The 20,078-nt window shown below is 41.3% G+C and overlaps 1 protein-coding gene across 5 annotated transcripts in view; it reads right to left on the reverse strand.

The window, feature by feature from the left end:
- Positions 1–20,078, reverse strand: part of JARID2 (jumonji and AT-rich interaction domain containing 2) — a 277,840-nt gene that overhangs the window by 92,689 nt on the left and 165,073 nt on the right. For 3 of the 5 annotated variants that reach the window (XM_023209817.2, XM_023209818.2, XM_023209816.3), the window contains exon 3: positions 18,075–18,216. The exons of the other annotated variants lie outside the window; for them this stretch is intronic. Coding sequence is in view for 1 of the 3 variants with exons in the window: in XM_023209816.3 (XP_023065584.1) it covers positions 18,075–18,216 (142 nt within the window). In the remaining 2 variants the exon portion in view is untranslated. The remainder of the gene's footprint in view (positions 1–18,074; positions 18,217–20,078) is intronic. 5 annotated transcript variants of the gene reach the window in all.

The following is a 20,078-nucleotide window of genomic DNA, read 5'->3' on the forward strand; positions in this document are numbered from 1 at the left end:
TTATCAATAAGCACTTCACAGACGGACATCTCATTACACCCAACCCAATGCTTGCTTAGTGCACTTTTGAAAATCATATTAGAAAACAATTTACTTAACTCAATAAAGCACCTGGCCTATTACACTGTTATATACTCAACAGAACAGTACTTCATATAAGAGAAGCAACATCTCAAAAGGCCTCATGTATTTCAACATATAATTGGCAACCAGATATAAAGAGCAGGAAAACAACTCAGGATCAAGCATGGTTCTTGTTTTCTGTTTAAATGTTTTCCTTCTTTCCACATTTTTTAATACAGCAAATGAAATGAATTAACATTAAGATTAATTGTATACACTTGACATATTCTATAAAGTGGTCATACATGGTATTTTAAAGTCACAGAAATTGTCTTGAAAACTAAACTCCAGGAAGATAAATAAGCAGAAGTATATCTTGTACCTAAGGAAAAAACAAAATCTTAGGAAGAACATCAGACACATTTAACGGCATCTTTCTAAGACCTTATTTATTATCATGGACATAGATGCTGAGGTTAAATGTTTTTAAATTTGAAAGAATCCAGAAAGCTGGAGTTAACCTTAAGTTGGCACCAAGGGAAGAACCAGAGAATCTTCATGCAAGAAGATGGAATTTTGCCTTCTCTTGGCATGACTAATTAGAGAGGGCTGCTAGCAATTCAGTGACATTATAATGACGTTTGAGGACTCACAAGCCTGCTGTGATGCTAGAAATACGCACTTCCTTATTACTAATCAGATGTACCAAGGAGTAAAATTTACACAGTACATTTTGGCTTCCCTGTGGTCAGATGTGGAGTTTCTGTACCCAGGGAAAAGAATGTAGAAACAAGTGTGTACATTTCTCTCTCTCTCTCTTTCACATGTATCAATACCAAAAAACGCGTACTCAGTTCTTTCCTAACACTTCAAAAACAAAAACAAATCCAATGAGTTTTTACTTCAGTCAGACACAGACACACACACACATACACACACACACATACACACACACACCCTCTAATATGATAGTGTGCAAAAGACCAGAACAATTCTAAATAGGAGTATTTGCCTCTGAAATGTGATGCCCCTTTAGAAATGTTTACTTTTCCACTGAGTGCGGTTGCTCACATCTGTAATCGCAGCACTTTGGGAGGGTGAAGTGCAAAGATCAACTGAGGCCACCAGGAGTTCGTGACCAGCCCAGACAACACACTGAGACCCAACATCTACAAAAGATGAAAACGTGTGCCAGGCATGGTGGCATGTGCCTGTGGTCCCAGATACTCAGGAGGCTGAGGCAAGAGGACTGCTTGAGCCCAGGAATCCAAGCTTGTAGTGACCTATGATGGATCCATTGCATTCCAGCCTGGGTGACAGAGTGAGACAACAACTACCTCAAAAAAAGAACAAGAAAAACATTCCTTTTCCTAATAGTTGGTATAGCTACTCCTAGAATTTGTTTACACACTCAAAAACATGCAAATTGTTATTCCACAGAAGATACTCTGCCACCATTGGGGATACAAAAATAAACAAGGACCATCCCTACTCAAGTGGGCATAGTCTAGGCAGCAACGACCACCTAATTCCTCGCCCCACCCAAACACATGCAGGACAATCACATATGGATGGTGTTGCTTTCAACCAATTCTGTGAATAGCTTTAAGTATCAGGATAGAGCTATCAAGACAGTTAATGAGGACTATACTCTAGAAGTTTTTGTTTTGTTTTTAAGACAGAGTCTCACTGTGTCCCCCAGGCTGGAGTGAAGGCCGCTATCTCAGCTCACTGCAGCTTCCACCTCCCGGGTTCCGGCGATTCTCCTGCCTCAGCCTCCCAGGTAGCTGGGATTACAGGTGCGCACCACCAGGCCCAGCTAATTTTACTATGTGAAGTACAGACATGGTTTCACCATGTTGGCCAGGCTGGTCTCGAACTCTTGACCTCAGGTGATTCGCCAGTCTTGGCCTCACAAAGTGCTAGGATTACAGGCGTGAGTGACCATGCCTGGAACTAGAAGATTCTATCATTGAAAATTAAAGCCATTGAACCTAAAGGAAAAAATATTCTTGCATGATATTTACTTATTGTGTGGGGAAAAAACCCACTTACCATACAAATCCCTCCTTAAAATTTCCAAAACCAGAAATGAACCCAACTTTCTTCCAAAACAAGTCACTATGGGTGCCGCCTGCCATCACCTGCCAAACTCCCATTCTACAATAAAATGGGAGGTAGGCAGTGAGGGAACAGGAAGTGTAAGGCGACAGTAGTAAGAAGAAACATTCAATGCCCACCTTAGTCAAAGCACTGTGCACTGCTTGCAAATTGCACTAGGCAGTCAAGTGAGGTATTAACAACAAGCAGCAGTCTATGTTAAAAAGAAAAAAAAGAAAAAAAAAAAAGGCCTAACAACCCATATAAGCACTCACATGTGAACCACAAGTGACATGAATGGCTGTCACCTCCTTCACAAACCAGGTGACTCCAAGCCCTCACAATTTCAGCATCTAGTGCCTTTCGTGTAAGATGCCAGGAACCAGTGTCTACATATTCACACTAAGGAAGATTCAGGAACTGATCAGATGTTTCCAGGAGGGTCACATCTGCTGAAAAAGATCAGGGTGGTGTTTAGATTTGTCCTTTGGGGGTGTGAAAAGGCAAGGAGGGCAAAGGGATGGGACAGAGATGTTAAGTGTTTAAAAGCCTAGCAAGAGCTTAGAGAAGGAAGAAACTTGTATCCAGCAGTTTCCATGGCAACCACAAAGCACGCTAGACCATAATTTACACAGGAGGTGCAAGTGATATCCCTGCAATCTGATCTCCGGGGTAACAGAAAAAGGAAATGGCCACTGCAGTAATAAAAATGCCTCCAATGAAGTTCCAGCCTTCCCCCCACCCCCCCCCCCCCCCAGAAAATAAATGCGGAAGAAGCTAGTATGTTTGCTAGGAGCCTGAAGCAAATGATGGGGGTGAATATGGAGTCCCACAAGTGTTCATCAACATCTAAACCTGCATAGGATGCAAACATTCCGTGGCAGGTCCAGGTTTTTCCATTCCTTCCATCACACTACAACTCACATGCACTGAACTCTTAGGATGGAGTATGGTGCGGGTTTATGCAGAAGAAGTAAGTATCTAATAAAACCTCTCTAGAGACTGACCCAAGTCTAGCAGGAAAAGGAACTTGTTAAAGAAAGAAGACCCAGGTTTCAAACTCTTAAAATACAATTCCAGGAAGACGAGCATAAATGGCAAGGTTAAAAATAAACTGCACACAACCACAAAGGGTTGCCAGAAAGACACAGCCCTCCTTTACATTCCTGCAAATTGCTACTCCAAGTATATCAAGGTGCGGATGTACCCCAAATTACTCAGGCCAGTTATGTAATTCTTTAGCAAACACATACACTTGAACAATGTAAATGTATACTATAAATAAGCCTTCTGATCAAAACCATAAAACGGCACTGATGGCTTTCAAATGGTAGAATCTCCTGACTCCCCTGTAATTATCCAAGAATCTGTTAGGCTTAAGTCACCTCTTCCTCTGGGGGCTGGAAAAAAAGCAAGCAAGCAAGATCGGGATTTGTTTTTCATTTACTAAGGTGAAGACAGGAAACCCTCTTGAAGCTCTTCTACTCCCTACTATAACTGAAGGAAGCTAGTGCTGTCAGTCCACATCTATTCAACAAATATTGATTCAGTGCCTCTGAGCACATCTTGGCTTAGACTGATTTGGGAGCCAACACTTAAGTATAGTAACCTCCTACATAGCGTGGAGATAGGTTACTTCATTTAATTCTGCAAACCACCTGGGTCGTTGGTCATTTCTAGTCTGCCTTGCTGGGCCTGTCCAAGGTGCAGCCTGCCCAACATCCACGTGTGTCCTTTTGAATATCAACTAACCGTCTTGCCTCCAGCTCACCATCTTGGTAAAGAAAAGTTTATAACTTAATCCTGTCTTCTCTCTCAGCCAGCTTGTGAAGTCCATCAGTAAAGAGAATGCCCTGAAGCACACAAAGCCTTCTAGAAGCAGCCTGTTAAGACGCACAAAGAACCCTCCACCTGTCAAACCTCGGCCCCACTCAAGGACGATCAAGAGGCACAATCTCGAAAACTCTGGCCCTTCCTGAGTGGCAGGTCTCAAGCAGCCGCTGTCCCCTCCCATGGCAAACTGCCCAGCACTCAAGAAGCTCATCATGTTATTACTATAGCAGCACTGCACCCAGCTACCAGGTTCAGAGAAACAGGTACAGGTCTGTTTCCCTGAATTAGATTGGCTGAGAAACCCACAGCTGGCAGCTCACTTAGGAAGTCAAAAAGGACTGATTTACCCAGAAGAGCCTAACAATACTAAAAGGGTCTCCTCCTCTTTTCACTCTTATTACATCTCCCAGAGATGGGAAAATGAAGTGCGCACATGTTTAGGGAAATTGCTACCGCAATTTCCCTAAACATTTCCCTAGTCACTCTGCTTATGTTCCACAAACTTCATGCATCTTTCTTTTGCAGCACATTTCGCACTCTTAGTCCATTTGAGGCTTCTATTACAGAATACCTGACACGGGATAATGTATGAAGAACAGAAATTTATTTCTCACAATTTTAAAGACTGATGGACAGGCATATGGTGATGGCCTTCATGCCATTTCCTAACACAGTAGAGTAGAAGGCAACACATGGCAACAGAGGGACAAAAGGGGGCCTATCTTGTTCTTCTATAAGGAATCCACTCCCATGATAAAGGTATGAGTTCACTCAAGAGGGTGGAGTCCTCATGACCCCAACACCTCTACATTCGGGAATAACTTTCTAACACATGAAATTTGGGAGGCACATTCATACCACAGTACACCATAACAAAAATTATTTACTTCTCTACTTTCCCTGGGATGCAGATTTCCTATGGCTCAAAACAGGCTTAAATCAATCATATGTAGCTGCATCTCAGCACCTGAGAAAACTATTAGCATGCATTTTCATTAACAAATTAGCACCCATGCGTATGTGCTCCTTGGAGGTCACAATCCTCTGAAGGTTAAAATGGAATCACTTTGCCACACCCCAGAATTCTCAGGCCACTCCACAAATTTTGAAGGTTACAACTATATTATTCTCTCTGTCATCGGTACATTATGATGGCTCTTCACTGACTTATTTAAGGTGAGCAGACATCATTTACTGAGTCTGTATTACATACTGGGAGCCTTGTCTCCCAGACAAGTATAATCTTATGTGCCTCAATGTTCTCATCTATAAGATGGGGATGATAATAAAATAACCTATCTTAATGATTTCGCTATGAGAATAAAATGGGCTAACATATGTACGGAATGTAGAACAGTGGAAGTGGGCAGCACATCATAAATGCTATGTAAGTGTTCGCTGTTCTTTGGGTTTTTCTTGCGACAGAGTTTTGCTCCTGTTGCCCAGGCTGGAGTATAATGGTACGATCTCAGCTCACTGCAACCTCCACCTCCTGGGTTCAAGCAATTCTCCTGCCTCAGCCTCCTGAGTAGCTGGGATTCCAAGCATGTGCCACCACGCTAGGCTAATTTTGTATTTTTTTTAGTGGAGGCCGGGTTTCTACACATTGGTCAGGCTGGTCTCGAACTCCCGACCTCAGGTGATCTGCCCAACTCAGCCTCCCAAAGTGCTGGGATTACAGGCGTGAGGCACCATGTCCAGCCAAGTATTTGCTGTTATTAATATCAACAGAGCCACTCTGCAAAGTTGCTCTTCTTTCAGATAATTGACTCTCCCAGGGACAGAGTATTATTTAGATTCAAGCCCAGTCTATATGAATCTATAATCATAAATTATTCTCTTTTCTCTTGATTTCTAATCAAAAGGTTAATTATAAGACTGTGCTAGAAAAATATGCTTGACATTAAGCCACAATATTTGGAGGACTGTGGAGGGAGAACTACTCCTGGCGTAAATTCCAAATCAAAATAAGCCAAGAAGGGCTTGAAGATCAAGAGACAGTCAAGGGCCAGGCACAGTGGTTCATGCCTGTAATTCCAGAAATTTGGGAGGCCAAGACAGGAGGATCACTTGAGGCCAGGAGTTTGAGACTAATTAATGTAGGCAACAATGCAAGACCCCATCTCTTAAAAAAAAGAGTCAGCCAGGGATGCATACATACAGGTCTATCCACATCTGTGTACCTCCAAGAAACAGTTCAGGAATGTGGGCTCAGATGTGTAAGCAGTAAAAGTAGTAAGTACTGGCCAAACAACGCAGACCAGCGAGGGCATGAAGCCTGACCACTAGAGAAAACGACCAGAGGTAACAAAAAGGCTCTCCGGGAGAGGAGGTGTCTTGAGAAAACAAAAATGGAGCTACAGACCCAAGGATGGGGAACCTGCAAAGGCACAGCAGCACCATTAAGGTCATTACAGTTGCAGGAACCCAAAACACTGGTCACCACACACGTTTTCACACCTCTTCCCTATCATGGCCCCAAGGTAAACAGAGGCCAGCAGGGAGTGCAGATGAGAAGTGACAAGCTTCTCCAGCATCCTACACACAGATATCCCACACAAAGGATAAAGTACGTGCTCAGGCCAGGGTGGGGTCAAACCTACAAAGACACCTCTCAGACTTAATTATCCTGATCTAGGTAGTAACAATTTGAAAGGGAACCTGCAGTCCATTCTGCCACGAAAGCCACACAAATCTCCCCACACATGACCCATAAAAGTGAACTTAAAATACCAGCCTGTCTTTGTCCATGACTCAGGAACAACTCGCCCCACAGTGTTACACCAACAAACCACATTCCCCATCCAAACTCTTCCTTCTGTGATGTTCAACTCTACCTCCTATTTTAATCTTTCTGAATTTAGTAGTTGCACAATTCTTTCCAAAAGCCAAAACCACCATCCTGTCCCCAACCCCAAAAAAAGAGCCGGACCTCAGCTTTCTTTCCAACGACAGACGACTGGGATGCAGGACAGGCATAGTGGCTCGCGTCTGTAATCCCAACAATGTGGGAGCCTGGTCAGGCAGATCAACTGAGCCCAGGAGTTTGAAACCAGTGTGAGCAACATGGTGAAACCCGACTTCTACAAAAAATGCAAATAATTAGCTGGATGTGGTAGCACATGCCTGTAGTCTCACCTACTCGGAGGCTGAGACGAGGATCACTTGCACCCAGGAGGCAGAGGTTACAGTGTGCTGAGATCATACCACTGCACTCCAGCCTGGGCAACAGAGCCAGACCCTGTCTTAAAATTTTTGAGGGAAGGAGGGAAGGAGGGAAGGAGGGAGGGAGGGAGGGAGGGAGGGAGGGAGGGAGGGAAGGAAGGAAGGAAGGAAGGAAGGAAGGAAGGAAGGAAGGAAGGAAGGAAGGAAGGAAGGAAGGAAGGAAAGACAGAGCCGCATCTGTAAGCCTTGACAGCATAGTCAAGTAGGCTTAACCCATGAGAAAGACAAGATGGACTCAACAAGAGGCGTCATTCATGAGAAAAAAGGAGTTGCTTCCTGCAAACTGGAGCAATACAAAAGATTGTTTTATAATCCCAAAACAGTCATATAAGTAGTATTCTGCCAAGCAGTTAAAATTCTGAGAGGGAGGGGGAGAGGGGAAGCACACACAAAACTAGTCAGATTTCGTGTTTATCTGACCAGCTTCCTCTATTCTGTAGACACCTATGGTGGGGCTCTATTCCATGATACGGGAAGCAGAAGTGGGGAGACACAACCACTGTCTTGGGCATCCCAGAGCAGAGGTGAGAGATTGTGAGTTAAAGGAGGTCTGAACGAAGAAGGGTTTTTGCCACAGGGAAAGAACCTGACCGTGAATGTCGATGAGCAGCATGGGCAGCCTCCAGGAAACTGAGCATGCGTGAACGGCCCAGTGAGAACTGCTGGCACACTCAAAAAACGTTTCCTCAGCTCTGTGCTATCCAACCTCAGACACCAAAACCCAAGAACTCAGGTTCACCTTGCTGACTTCAGATCAAGGTGAAGGTACAGTGCGTGAAATACAAACTTCCCTCCCAAACTTGGAAGATTTCCATGGGAAAGGTGAATATCCACAAGCAGGCACTGTGATGTTAACCACTCCGCAAACCTACCAACTCCAGCTCACTGCAGGAAAAGTAAAGAAAAAGAATATTCATCCAGAAGGATAGAGAACCACCCACTAAAATCAACAAGTAATCATAGATCTACTTGGAGCAGCTACCTGAAACAACAGTCAGCTGAGCTGGGCCCTCCCCACTCTCACATCCTGGACGAGCCTCTCTCTGGGGTCCTTACACAAAAGAACATCTAACATTGGAAGACCCAAGAAAGGATTTCGGGAGCTATAGGTTCTGCTCACGATAAAGCTAAAATTTTCCCCCTTTGTATCCATGGCTCAGTTTCCAATGAAGAAAGGCATTTCACGTACTTCAGAAAAGAAGGAATACATCCCTTGGCAGAAAAAAAGATTCTTTACTAGAAGAGGTGAGCTGAAGAGTAACACTAGGCACAACAGCAAGAGATGACTCTGAGCGCAGCTGTGGACCAGGCCAGCCCCCAGCCCAAACTGCACCCCCAACCCCAGTACAGTTCACCGAGCCAACTGCTGTCCAGATGACACACCTGAAAATTCAAACCCACATTTGCTACAACTTAGGGAAGATGATATGGTACAGTGGGAAGGTCCAGGCATTATAGACACGAAAGCTTAGATCCAAATCCTATTAACTCAGCTGCCAAGTGAGGATGGTAGAACCTTTAAAACAGGTATTTCAAAAGAATTAAGGTAAAAATTTTTAGCACATATTACCTAGGCTAAGGTCAGTTCTTCCTAATGGAAGAGACCAATTCCATAGCTTCAAAGAAGGACTTCTAATAGTCACAGGCTTTATTATAGAATGGAGTTTACTATTTTTATTATAGGCTGAATGCTTATGTTTATTAATTTTGAAATTTTTTTCTTGGAGTCCGGGCTTACTTACACTGTTCACCTTTTTCTTTTTTAAAGACTAACAAAACTAAATGAAAAGCTATGACTGTGGCTAGTTCCATTTCCTGATGGTATGTGTCTCTCTCTCACGCTCTCATTCAACATTTAAAGAACAGAGAAAGAACTTCCGCTTTTAGCGAAGCTAGACGGGATTTATACCTCTTGCCTGCCTGAAAGAGCTAAAAATCCACACAAAAAATGGCCACCATATAGCAACATACTGTGATCCCCGACAGAGGGAAAACAAATGATCCCCCCAGCTCACTGCCCTGAGACAATGTCCAGGCTGCAGCAGTTACAGAAAGGGCAAGCAGAGCTGGGGTTGAGAAACACAAGGGGAGGCCAAGGTGATAGAATGTGTAAGGCAGAGCACAGCAGAGGCCAGAGCCACACAGACAACCGTGGAATCTGCCAAGGGCACTCCTCACGTCTTCCGCTGAGTACTAACAAGCACACTTGTGTTAGGAAGCTACCCAAGAGAAAGTATTTCCAGAAAGGATTAGCGGGAACAGTATCCAAATTGTAAAAGCACCAGGAATAGTGCCCATTCTTACTAGGCTACATGCTAAACATAATCCATAGGACATCAAGTAAAATACTCATAAGCGTTTTTGCTTGAGTAGCAGGGAAACGCTGCCTCCCAGTAAACACTGCTTTGGCCCTACCTAACAAAGCTTGAAACCAAGATCCAAACAGATCAAACTGTTCCCTAATAATCAGATCTCAGAACAACGCTCAAGAATATGTAAAGAAATATGAACACTTCCCACAGCAAACAGAGAAAAATTTACAATGCCTGTCAACTAATAAAAAGCTACCAGACATGCAAAGGTGGAGGAAAATATGACTGATGAGGAGGAAGATTTAATCAATCAAAACTGTTTTGTAAATACTGGAAGACAAAAATAGCAGATACTCAAATTTATCCCTTATAACTGTACTCCACATGGTCAAGAAACACCAAAGAATAAGCATATTACTAGAGACACTGAAGATTATGAAAAGACCAAAATCTAACTTTTTTTCTTTTTCTTTTTTTTTTTTTTTTCTGAGATGGAGTCTTGCTTTGTCACCCAGGCTGGAGTGCAGTGGCACGAACTTGGCTCACTGCAACCTCCGCTTCCCGGGTTCAAGCAATTCTCCTGCCTCAGCCTCCTAAGTAGCTGGGATTACAAACACGCACCAGCACACCCAGCTAATTTTTGTATTTTTAGTAGAGACAGGTTTCACCATGTGGGCCAGGAAGGTCTTGAACTCCTGTCCTGGTGATCCACCCACCTCGGCTTCCCAAAGTGCTAGGATTACAGGGGTTAGCCACCGTGCCTGGCTCTAACTTCTAAAATATAATAACAATGTCTGAGGTAAAAGATATATTCAACAGGCTTACCAGCAGATTTAGGGTATAAACTATCTAAAATGCAACATACAGATCAAAAAAGGAACAAAACACACGAGCTATGGGACAACTTCGGAGTAATATATATGCAAATGAAGTCCCCAACAGGGAGACTAATGCACACAAAAATATTTGAAATAATAATGGCTCCAATTTTTCCATAGCAAATGAAATCTACAAAACTAATACACTCAATGAATCTCAAGCTCTGGAAATAAAAACTCAGCCAAGACACATCCTATCAAATTGCTTAAAACCAGTAAGGAATTCAAAAGAAAACTGTGGTAAATGATTGCTCCTACAAAGCTATGAAAATGACAACAGGATTCTCATCAGAAATGATGCACATTGGGACAGTGAAGCAGTGTCACTGAAGTACTGATGGTGAATGACTATTAAACTAAAATTTTATACCCAGCAAAGATACCTATAAGAAATGAAGGTGTATTTTGTATAACTGCATGTAATTCTACAATTATCATAAAAGCATGTTTTTAATGTGGGTGAAATAAGATCTTCCCAGACATACAAAAGCTGAATGATCAACAGCAGACCTAATGTTAGAAATGTTAAAATCCTTCAAGCGAAAGCAAATGAAAATGATACTAGAAACAAACATGACAACTAGGTAGATAACATGAAACAGCAGATAGGCGAGATTCACCCATATTTACTTTATATTTACATCCACGTCTTTTGTGTTCAAAATTGCCACACCATAATCTATTACTCAATTTTCTTTACTTTCTGCAGTAGAGAGTACATTTCACCCATGATAATTCTAAAGTTGAAAATTAAAATAGTATTTCTCTCTTATTTATAAAATAGATCTCAAGGTTGTAACAACAAAATAAACTCCAAGTAATCTGGTCAGTGGAAGCTTCTAAACATAAATCAAGGGTTAAGAGAAATGTTAAGCCTTTTGCTGATTGTTTTTGCTTTCAGTTTTTTGCATTTAATAGTAAATTATACTACTAACTTATTTTTGATACAGGAATGAGTAAAAACTAGACACTTATTTAATATAATCCTAATTCTTAAGGATGCTCACTTTGAATAACACCAATTTATGCATGCTATCAAGCAAGACATGCATCTGGGCTTATCTTCCTTTCAAACCTGAAGTAAAAAAAGTATTTTATACCATCAAAGTACCTCAGACCAAAAAGAATAAGGAACACAGTAGTGCAGGCAATGTAGCTGTGAATATCATACCTGTTAAAAGCCTGAGAGAATTCTCACCACTTTCAACATGTATTTATATCCAGAGGCATGTCATATCTCAGAGTACACTGAGTTATGAAATCCAAACACTTCCAAAAATTCTTTACATTCAAAATTCAATCTAATAAGACAAACAGTGTTTAAACTAAGTCCTGTAGGATCGAAAGTCTAACTAAAATACAGCAGCTCCTTGTTTAACAAAAAAGTTACATCCCTGCAGAGACAGAATCTGTACTTCTGTACTAGTTAAATAGAAACTCTTAGAGTTTTTATTTTAAAGTGTGTTAGTATACAAAAAGCAATATACTCTTCTAAACAATATAGTTGACCGGGCGCAGTGGCTCATGCCTGTAATCCCAGCACTTTGAGAGGGCAAGGCGGGCAATCACGAGGTTAGGAGATAGAGACCATCCTGGCCAACATGGTGAAACCCCATCTCTACTAAAAATACAAAAATTAGCTGGGTGTGATGGCATGCACCTGTAGACCCAGCTACTTGGGAGGCTGAGGCAGGAGAATCACTTGAACCCGGGAGGGCGGAGGATGCAGTGAGACGAGATCATGCCACTGCACTCCAGTCTGGCGACAGAGCGTAACTCCATCTTTTAAAAAAAAAAAAAAAGAATATAGTTAACAAGGGATCTCAACACTAAATACTAGGGGGTCTCTCCCTAAGGTGAAGCTATGACTAATGTATGAACAGCCACGATGTTATCTGCTCACCCCACCACTCTTGCCTGCTCCATTCAGGCAAACATCAGGTAGCACCAAGCTCAGCAGGGGAAATTTACACCACACACCACAGGGTCCTTCCAGTGACTCAGTAACTTCAAAAGAGGGAGTACCCATACATTTCCATCTGCCTACAGATGGCTGTGGTAGGGCTGACAGAGAGGAAAGATATAAATCATCACTTGTGTATTTTAAAAACCCTCTGAAACACGTCAGAGAAGTCTCGAAAGGATGTGCATACTCACATGTAGCAATTCATGTGTCACATATACTGACAATGGCCACTAACATCTAACACACAGAGTACTGTTTGTACATCAGAATTACTTTTATTTATTTATTTATTTATTCACTTATTTAATCTTTTTCGAGACAGAGTCTGGCTCTGTCCCCCTGGATGGAGTGTGATGGCGCGATCACAGCTAACTGCAACCTCCGTCTCCCAGACTCAAACGATCCTGTCATCTCCCCCTCCTATAGCTGGGACTACAGGCTCATGCCAACAGGCCCAGCTAATTTTTTTTGTATTTTTTGGAAGAAATGGAGTTTCACCATATTGCCCACGCACGTCTCTTCAACTCCTGGACTCAAGCGACCGGCCCACCTCAGCCTCCCGAAGTGCTGGGGTTATAGGCATGAGCCATTGCACCCGACCAATATACCAAAATTCTCTTCAAGAATTAATTTCTTCAGGTCACAAAACACCATCAGGCAGTTACTACTGTGATTCAAATATTTCAGATGAGAGAACTAAGGCCCAGACATTTTTATTATATAACCTGTCCAACAGGTATTATACAAGACCCGTTGATTTACGTAACAAGTAAATGTTCAAGATACAATGATAAGTCACACAGCCTGGCCCCAGTCTATATACTCTTTATGCTGCACCATAGTCTCCATAAGACCCACTTAAGAATCACCATTCTCTTGAAATTTTTCTACCCTCTTCCCCCTACTCACCCACAGATAAAATATAAACAGTTAATCTTGCTCTCTATTTTAGTGGCCAACTCAGATGATCTCTTTTTTGAATCGTGTATTTCAGATCTCATATTTACTTACATCTAAAAAAATGCCATCACCAAATTCATTGCACTTTGTCTTTTCATTCCTCAAACAAATCATCCTCATCTCCATAACCATCCTTCTGAAGAGTTTCTGACCACTAGTCCACACCCGAACAACCATACTCCGTCCATTCTGGTTCCTACACATACTGAGAGACTGATGCGGCAAACACACACTTTACAAGAAGAACTGAGTGGAAAAAAAGGGCAACATGAGAGAGATAGGCAGGGCCGCCTTCACATTCAGAACAGGATGAAAGTCTCTGTAACGGTTCCATTCTAAACAATATAAATTATAAACTATGTAAATATATCATTAAAAAAACAACCTCACCTACCACAATGATCAAAAGAAAAAGACAAACAACATCCAGAACTAAAAACAAGACTCAGCCTTCGGGGTCCAACCAGCACAGAATCTCTCCGGTCACCTTTTCTTGGGCTGCCCTTTCCACGAACACAGCAGAGAGATTCTGAAGCGGGCTGGCTTTTCCTTTTGTCAACAGGCACCTCAGATGACCTTTCGATGGCTAGGTAAAAATATACCAGTTTTGGTTTTGACTTTTTTGTTGTTGTTGTTATAGTTGCCTCTATAAAGAAAACCTCTGAGGAAGAGGATCAGAAACGAGAAAACTCCAAAACCCTGAAGAACTCTGGACTCCACTGGTTTCTATCACTAAAAAGATCCCCAGTGTCAAGTAAAGGCACTGGCAGTAAATACAGCAATATCTGACTCAGGGGGTTTTCTGCAGAAAAATAACACTTAGTAAACACATGGATGTTTTAACTGAAGAATTAAAACATGTTATTAGCATCATCAGAAAAATGTAATTGCTTCAAGGTACAGGTTGGAAAAGTAGACTGGATAAGGTTGGAACTAAGGCTTCATCATAGATTTTTATTTTCCGTAAGAATGAAGTCAAGCACATAAAATCCCTCTCAGTCTTCCCCTTTCCCCATCACCCTACTGTAGACAAAAGGCATATATTTTGCTGATGATTCTAAAATCATGCACAAAAAAAGGATGTGTAGAGTAGGAGTGATTAAATGTACAAGAATAGCTAACTAGCAATTCGTATCATTCTAAAAAATAAAAGAGAAAATGCTCTTTCCAAAGCACGTCCATAAATTACGACCCTGTCATATGATTTGAATGTGGGCCCCCAAAGCTCAAATGTTGGGAACTTAATCTCCAATCCAACAGTGCGGAGAGGGTGAGATCTTAAGAAGTGATTACATCATGAGGGATCTGCCCTTGTGAATGGAATAATGTCACTATCTAGGGAGTGGGTTTGTTTAAATGCAAGCTTAGACAGGCGTGGAGGCATATGACTGACTGTAGTCCCAGCTACTCAGGAGTCTGGGGCACAACGATCCCTTCAGCCCACACATTAGAGAACACAGTAAGTTATGATCACACCACTACATTCCAGCCTGGGTAACAGAGTCAGACCGCATCTCTTTAAAAACTAAACTTAAAAGAAAAAAAAAAAAAACAAAAACAAACCAAGCTTAGCACTTTCTTCTGCTCTCTTGCCAAGTTATAATGCAGCAAGAAGGCTCTCGCCAGATGCAGTCCCTCAGTCTTTGAATACCAAGCCTCCAGAAATATAAGCCAATAAATTTCTGTATTTTTAAAGTTACCCAGTCTCAGCAATTCTGTTATAGCAACACGAAACAAACTACAACAATATGAATTTTTAAGAATCAGTATTTTCTCTTACAAAGTCTAAAGGCCAAAAGAGAATGTAAATGGTCAATCTTAAAAGTTCTTCCCCGCTGGGCGCAGTGGCTCACACCTGTAATCCCAACACTTTGGGAGGCAGAGGTGGGTGGGTCACCTGAAGTAAGGAGTTTGAGACCAGCCTGATCAACATGGAGAAACCCGGCATCTACTAAAACTACAAAATTAGCCGGGCATGGTGGCACATGCCTGCAATCCCAGCTACTCAAAGGCTGAAGCAGGAGAATCCCTTGAACCCGGGAGGCAGAGTTTGCGGTGAGATCGCGCCATTGCATTCCAGCCTGGTCAACAAAAGTGAGGAGAAAAAAAAAAAAAAAACCTCTTCCCATGTATAATGTTTAGGAAATTTTAAACTCACAAGTAAAACTTAGCATCTGTTCAACAATCCACTAATGTTATTTTAAAATAGCCATTACAGGTAGTTACTTTAGACTCAACTTCTCATCTTCAGAGTCAGCACATTCCATTACCCTATCAGAAAAGTCATTCTGTATGTGAGTTGAAGACAGGTTATGTATTACAGTTTCAACAGTATACTACCCAAGCTCTGGAAATTCAGGTCCCAAGTCATTTACTCTGCTTTTGAAGGCAGGGTTCATCCCAATCCACTAAATACTGAAGGATCAAAACAAAGGAGTGCTTTAAGGCCTTAAATTTTAAGTTATCATTTTATGCTTGCTACATACCCTGTAACACCACAGGAAATGCATGCCCTGCCTGGGTGTGGTGGCTCACACCTATAATCCCAGCACTTTCAGGGGTGAGTGGATCACTTGAGGCCAGGAGTTCAAGGCCAGCCTGCCCAACATGGCAAAACCCCGTCTCTACTAAAAATACAAAAATTAGCCAGGTATGGTGATATGTGCCTGTAATCCCAGCTACTCAGGAGGCTGAAGCATGAGAATCGCTTGAATCCAAGAGGCAAAGATTGCAGTGAGCTGAGATCGCACCACTGCACTCCAGCCTGGGTGACAGAGTAAGACTCTTATCTCCCTCAACCCCCACAAAAAATAAATGCATACCCTAATGACACTACGTATTTGAAGGCTACAAAATCTTTCTCCTATAATCAAGAGTGCCCCAGACCATCCTCAAAATCTACCCAAGCCTATCAAACCTTAATCCACATAAAACCTTGATGAGACCAAATCCAAGTTAGCAGGTTGCAATGAATCCTTAATTCAGTAAGATAACTGACACAAGAATAATTAAAAAAGATTTGCCATGGCTAAGTTTTCCTTCAGCCAACTCTGAAAAGAGTTTCTCTTTTCTACTACCCTAAAAAATTCCAGTTAAATGACTGCTTTGCACTCAGGTGCCACATGACACTGTGGTCTGATACAAAGAGAAAGTTAGCAGCACTATCTTCTGAGAGAATCACAATGAGTTAGGGACAGAGTCCCTCCTTAAGAATGAAGCCTACAACACACATCACTGTACCTGGATGCTGACCAGCTCTCAGACAGAAGTGAGGGTGATGGCCAGCCACACAGCTAAAGGAGTGGGTGCCCAGACTCCGAGAATTCTGCTCCCCAAATGGAGATGAAAGTTGATGCCAGATGCATGCCAGATGCCCAAGTTGGAGGTATGGATAATATTATCACACATTCCAATATATTTACTGACACAATTTTTTACACATCCTTAAAATCACTCTCTTGTGATAATTCATGTTTTAAACTGGAATGGGGAATGTTTGTTATGGAATATCTGTAATATAATAGGTTCATCACTGAGACACTCTTTTTAAAGGAGTGACATACAAAGCTCAGCATACGCGAAAATCCTAACTATACTAATAACGAATCTTATGACATCTTCTAAGACAAAGTGCTGAGGATGAAGAGAAAATGAGAGAAGCATACAGATTTAAAAGGCTATTTAAAAGATGACACCTCGTGATGGAGAAAATAAAGACTTTGAGCTATGCATCTCAAATTTCCGACCTGAAAACGGGAATTTTAAATATCTACACATGGCTAATCTTGTCCTTTTCTCTTAATTTTTCACTCTACTCTGTTCTTCTTTAGATAGACACACGTAGATTGTTTCTGAAAAGTAAATTCTCCAGAATGAGTAGACACAGACAGGCAGACAAGGGGTTGTTTTTTTTTTTTTTTCTTTTCCTTCAATCTCTGAAACTAACAAATTCTAAGAAAAAGTCATGAAGCTAGTCATCCAGGTAAACATAAAGAGAACAAAGGGAAATATAAATTCTAAGAGAGAAAAAAAGGGAAATAACAGGTATGAAGTACGGTAGATAGTAGGCAAAGGGTTTCAAAAACACCCAAGTAAAATCATTATTATAAAATGTCACTGCCACTGTTTGACCACGAAACCACAAACTCTTATCAAACTACTAAAGCCAACTTCCTTACCAAACTATCTTAAGCTTATTTAGGAAAGCCACATAAAAATAACTGCTGTTCTAAGTTTTAAGCACCAATTCCACAGCTACTAACTTGGAACTTGGTTAAACAGCAAGGGATTAAAAATACACAGTGTAATTTCAGCTTTCCTGACAAGGAAAAAACGTCTCAGAAACACCACATTTACTTCTTCAAATTTTTAGAAAGATCTCTTTTCAGAAGTGGCAAAACATCACCTAATATATATATTCCTCAAGATGACGGCTGCTAAGAATCAATTAAAATGAACAGTTAAGACAGGCATTACAAGCTGGCAACTCTTTGGCTAACTGTGCCAGCAAGAACACGTGTTGTTCAGTCCAGAGTACTTTTTTTCCCCATTTTTAATTATAATTATTAGACAACATTTAGAAAGCAGGACATTTGTTACGAAACCTCATAATTCTAGCTCCTCTACGAAAATCAAAAGATTGGGTGAATGGGCTCACATTATCATGTGGTGAAAACTGGCACCTGAGTTTGCAGTCCCTGGTTGAAGGTACCAATATTTGCAGCCTTGGGTACTAACCTTTTCCTCGACGGCCCTTCTTCAAAATCTGAAGAACTAACATCGTTGCTAGTGGAGGACACTTGGGATGCATCGTCCTTTTCATTCTCTGACTGTTCTGATGCTGGTCCTAATCCCTTAGACTGGTCATTACCAAGGAGCCCTACAGGTGAGAAAAGGGGACAAACACTTAAATACATCACATCAGGAGGCAGCACTTTACCACAGTCAACCCTACACAACGCTGGTGAAGACAGACAAGAATGTGGGCACAAGAGAACTGAAAAGCACGTATCTCTTTTGAATGGGTAGAGAAAAGTAAAACCTCATTCTATTTGACACCTTTAAAGAGAGTGAAATGCCTAAGAGGGACACAATTTCAGCAGTAAGAAATTCGACCAGAAATTTGGAGTTGTAATGCTATACTTGAGGATTCGTTTTTAAAGAGTACGTAAACATCTTTTGCGGCTAAAGGGTTGAAAGGAAGAAAGGAGTATCTGTTATCAAACTAGTCACTCTTGAAGTGGTAAATGTTGACTACAGATACTGAAATCCTTTCTGGAATCGCCTGCAGGAACCAGTACCTGCCACACAAGAAAAGGCAGCCTTATCTTTGTAGCCACGTCTTAGATATTAACTAGAAATCCTACTCCACTTGTTTTCCTTCATAGCCATCTATAAGATTAGATTGTAACCAGATTTGCCTTTGATCATCTCAAAGGATAAGGATTCTCTATGATAGCAGATGCTAAGCAGGGGAGTCTTGGTGCCCATGGATGTGCTTTTAGTAACCAAAATGTGGAAAGAAGCTGCGGGCCCTTGGGACGCTAAAAAGCAGCTGTATAGTAACTGATATGGAAGTATTTTAACCAGCAGTAAGGTCACACTATAGGGAAATGGGTGAATAAAAAAGCTCATCAATGTAGGTTCTGCCAACAAGAAGCTTCCAGTGATACTCTTGTCCACAGCGACTAGACCCCCTGTCCACTGTCTAGCCACCACCCTCGAAGGCAACCAGAGCTGGGCAGTAACAGCACTGCTAGCACAGCATTTGCAGTTTTATGGTGCTTGATCTTGAAGCCAAAAATACAGAGTGGCCCCTTGATTTTTGCTCTTCTAGTCCTTCCACCAATTTTATGCACACTTCATTCCTCTGTATTGTCTTTGTGACTGAAGTATCTCAGAAAGTGACTTCTGTTAATTGTACTAAACACTATGTAGAACACAGTGTTGTATGTATTTGATTAAAAAAAATATAAACATTCTGAATGAACATAGTACACATCAACAAAGCCCTGCGACCTAGCTTGTTTCTGCTTGCATTTCCCCAGTTATCTATTTTTACATCATTTCAGAGTATGAGTGATAACATAAGGTTGAAAATAAAACACATGGTTATTTACTCAACAAATGAGGCTTTAAGAGTTGTGACTACAATACAGAAATAGAAACGTATAAAATCCCCCAAAGAAAATGCTGGGAGTTTACACTGTGAGGGCAAAAGGAGACAACTGTATGGAAATCCTGTATGGAAATCTAAGAATCCAAGGATAAAAGCGTGGCCAGTGTTTCAGAGATTGAATCCAACTGTTCTCCATTACAGTACTCACTAGTCACGTGCAGTTACTAAGCACCTGAAATATGCCTAGTGTGGAAGAGGAAATAAATTTTAATTTTACTTAATTGTAATTTAATATCAGAACGTAACATGTCATTGATAATGTTATATTAATTGTGGAAATATTTTGGATTAGATTAAATCAAATATATTAACATTGATTTCACCTACTTTTGAGTGTGACGACAGAAACTAAAATTATGTATGTAGTGTAAATAGTATCTTTACTGATAGGCACTAAGTTAGAGCACATTAGAAGTGTCACTGTGCAAGTGGGGGATCCCCTCCCCCACCGAATTAGGATACAAGTGACATTTAACTGAGATGAGAGTTGGCCAAGGAAAGTATTTATCTTATCTGTAAAAAGAGAAGATGGATAAATTATCACAGAGAAAATGGATAGAAAA

Source organism: Piliocolobus tephrosceles, chromosome 5, assembly GCF_002776525.5.
Source record: "Piliocolobus tephrosceles isolate RC106 chromosome 5, ASM277652v3, whole genome shotgun sequence".
NCBI classification, from domain to species: domain Eukaryota; kingdom Metazoa; phylum Chordata; class Mammalia; order Primates; family Cercopithecidae; genus Piliocolobus; species Piliocolobus tephrosceles.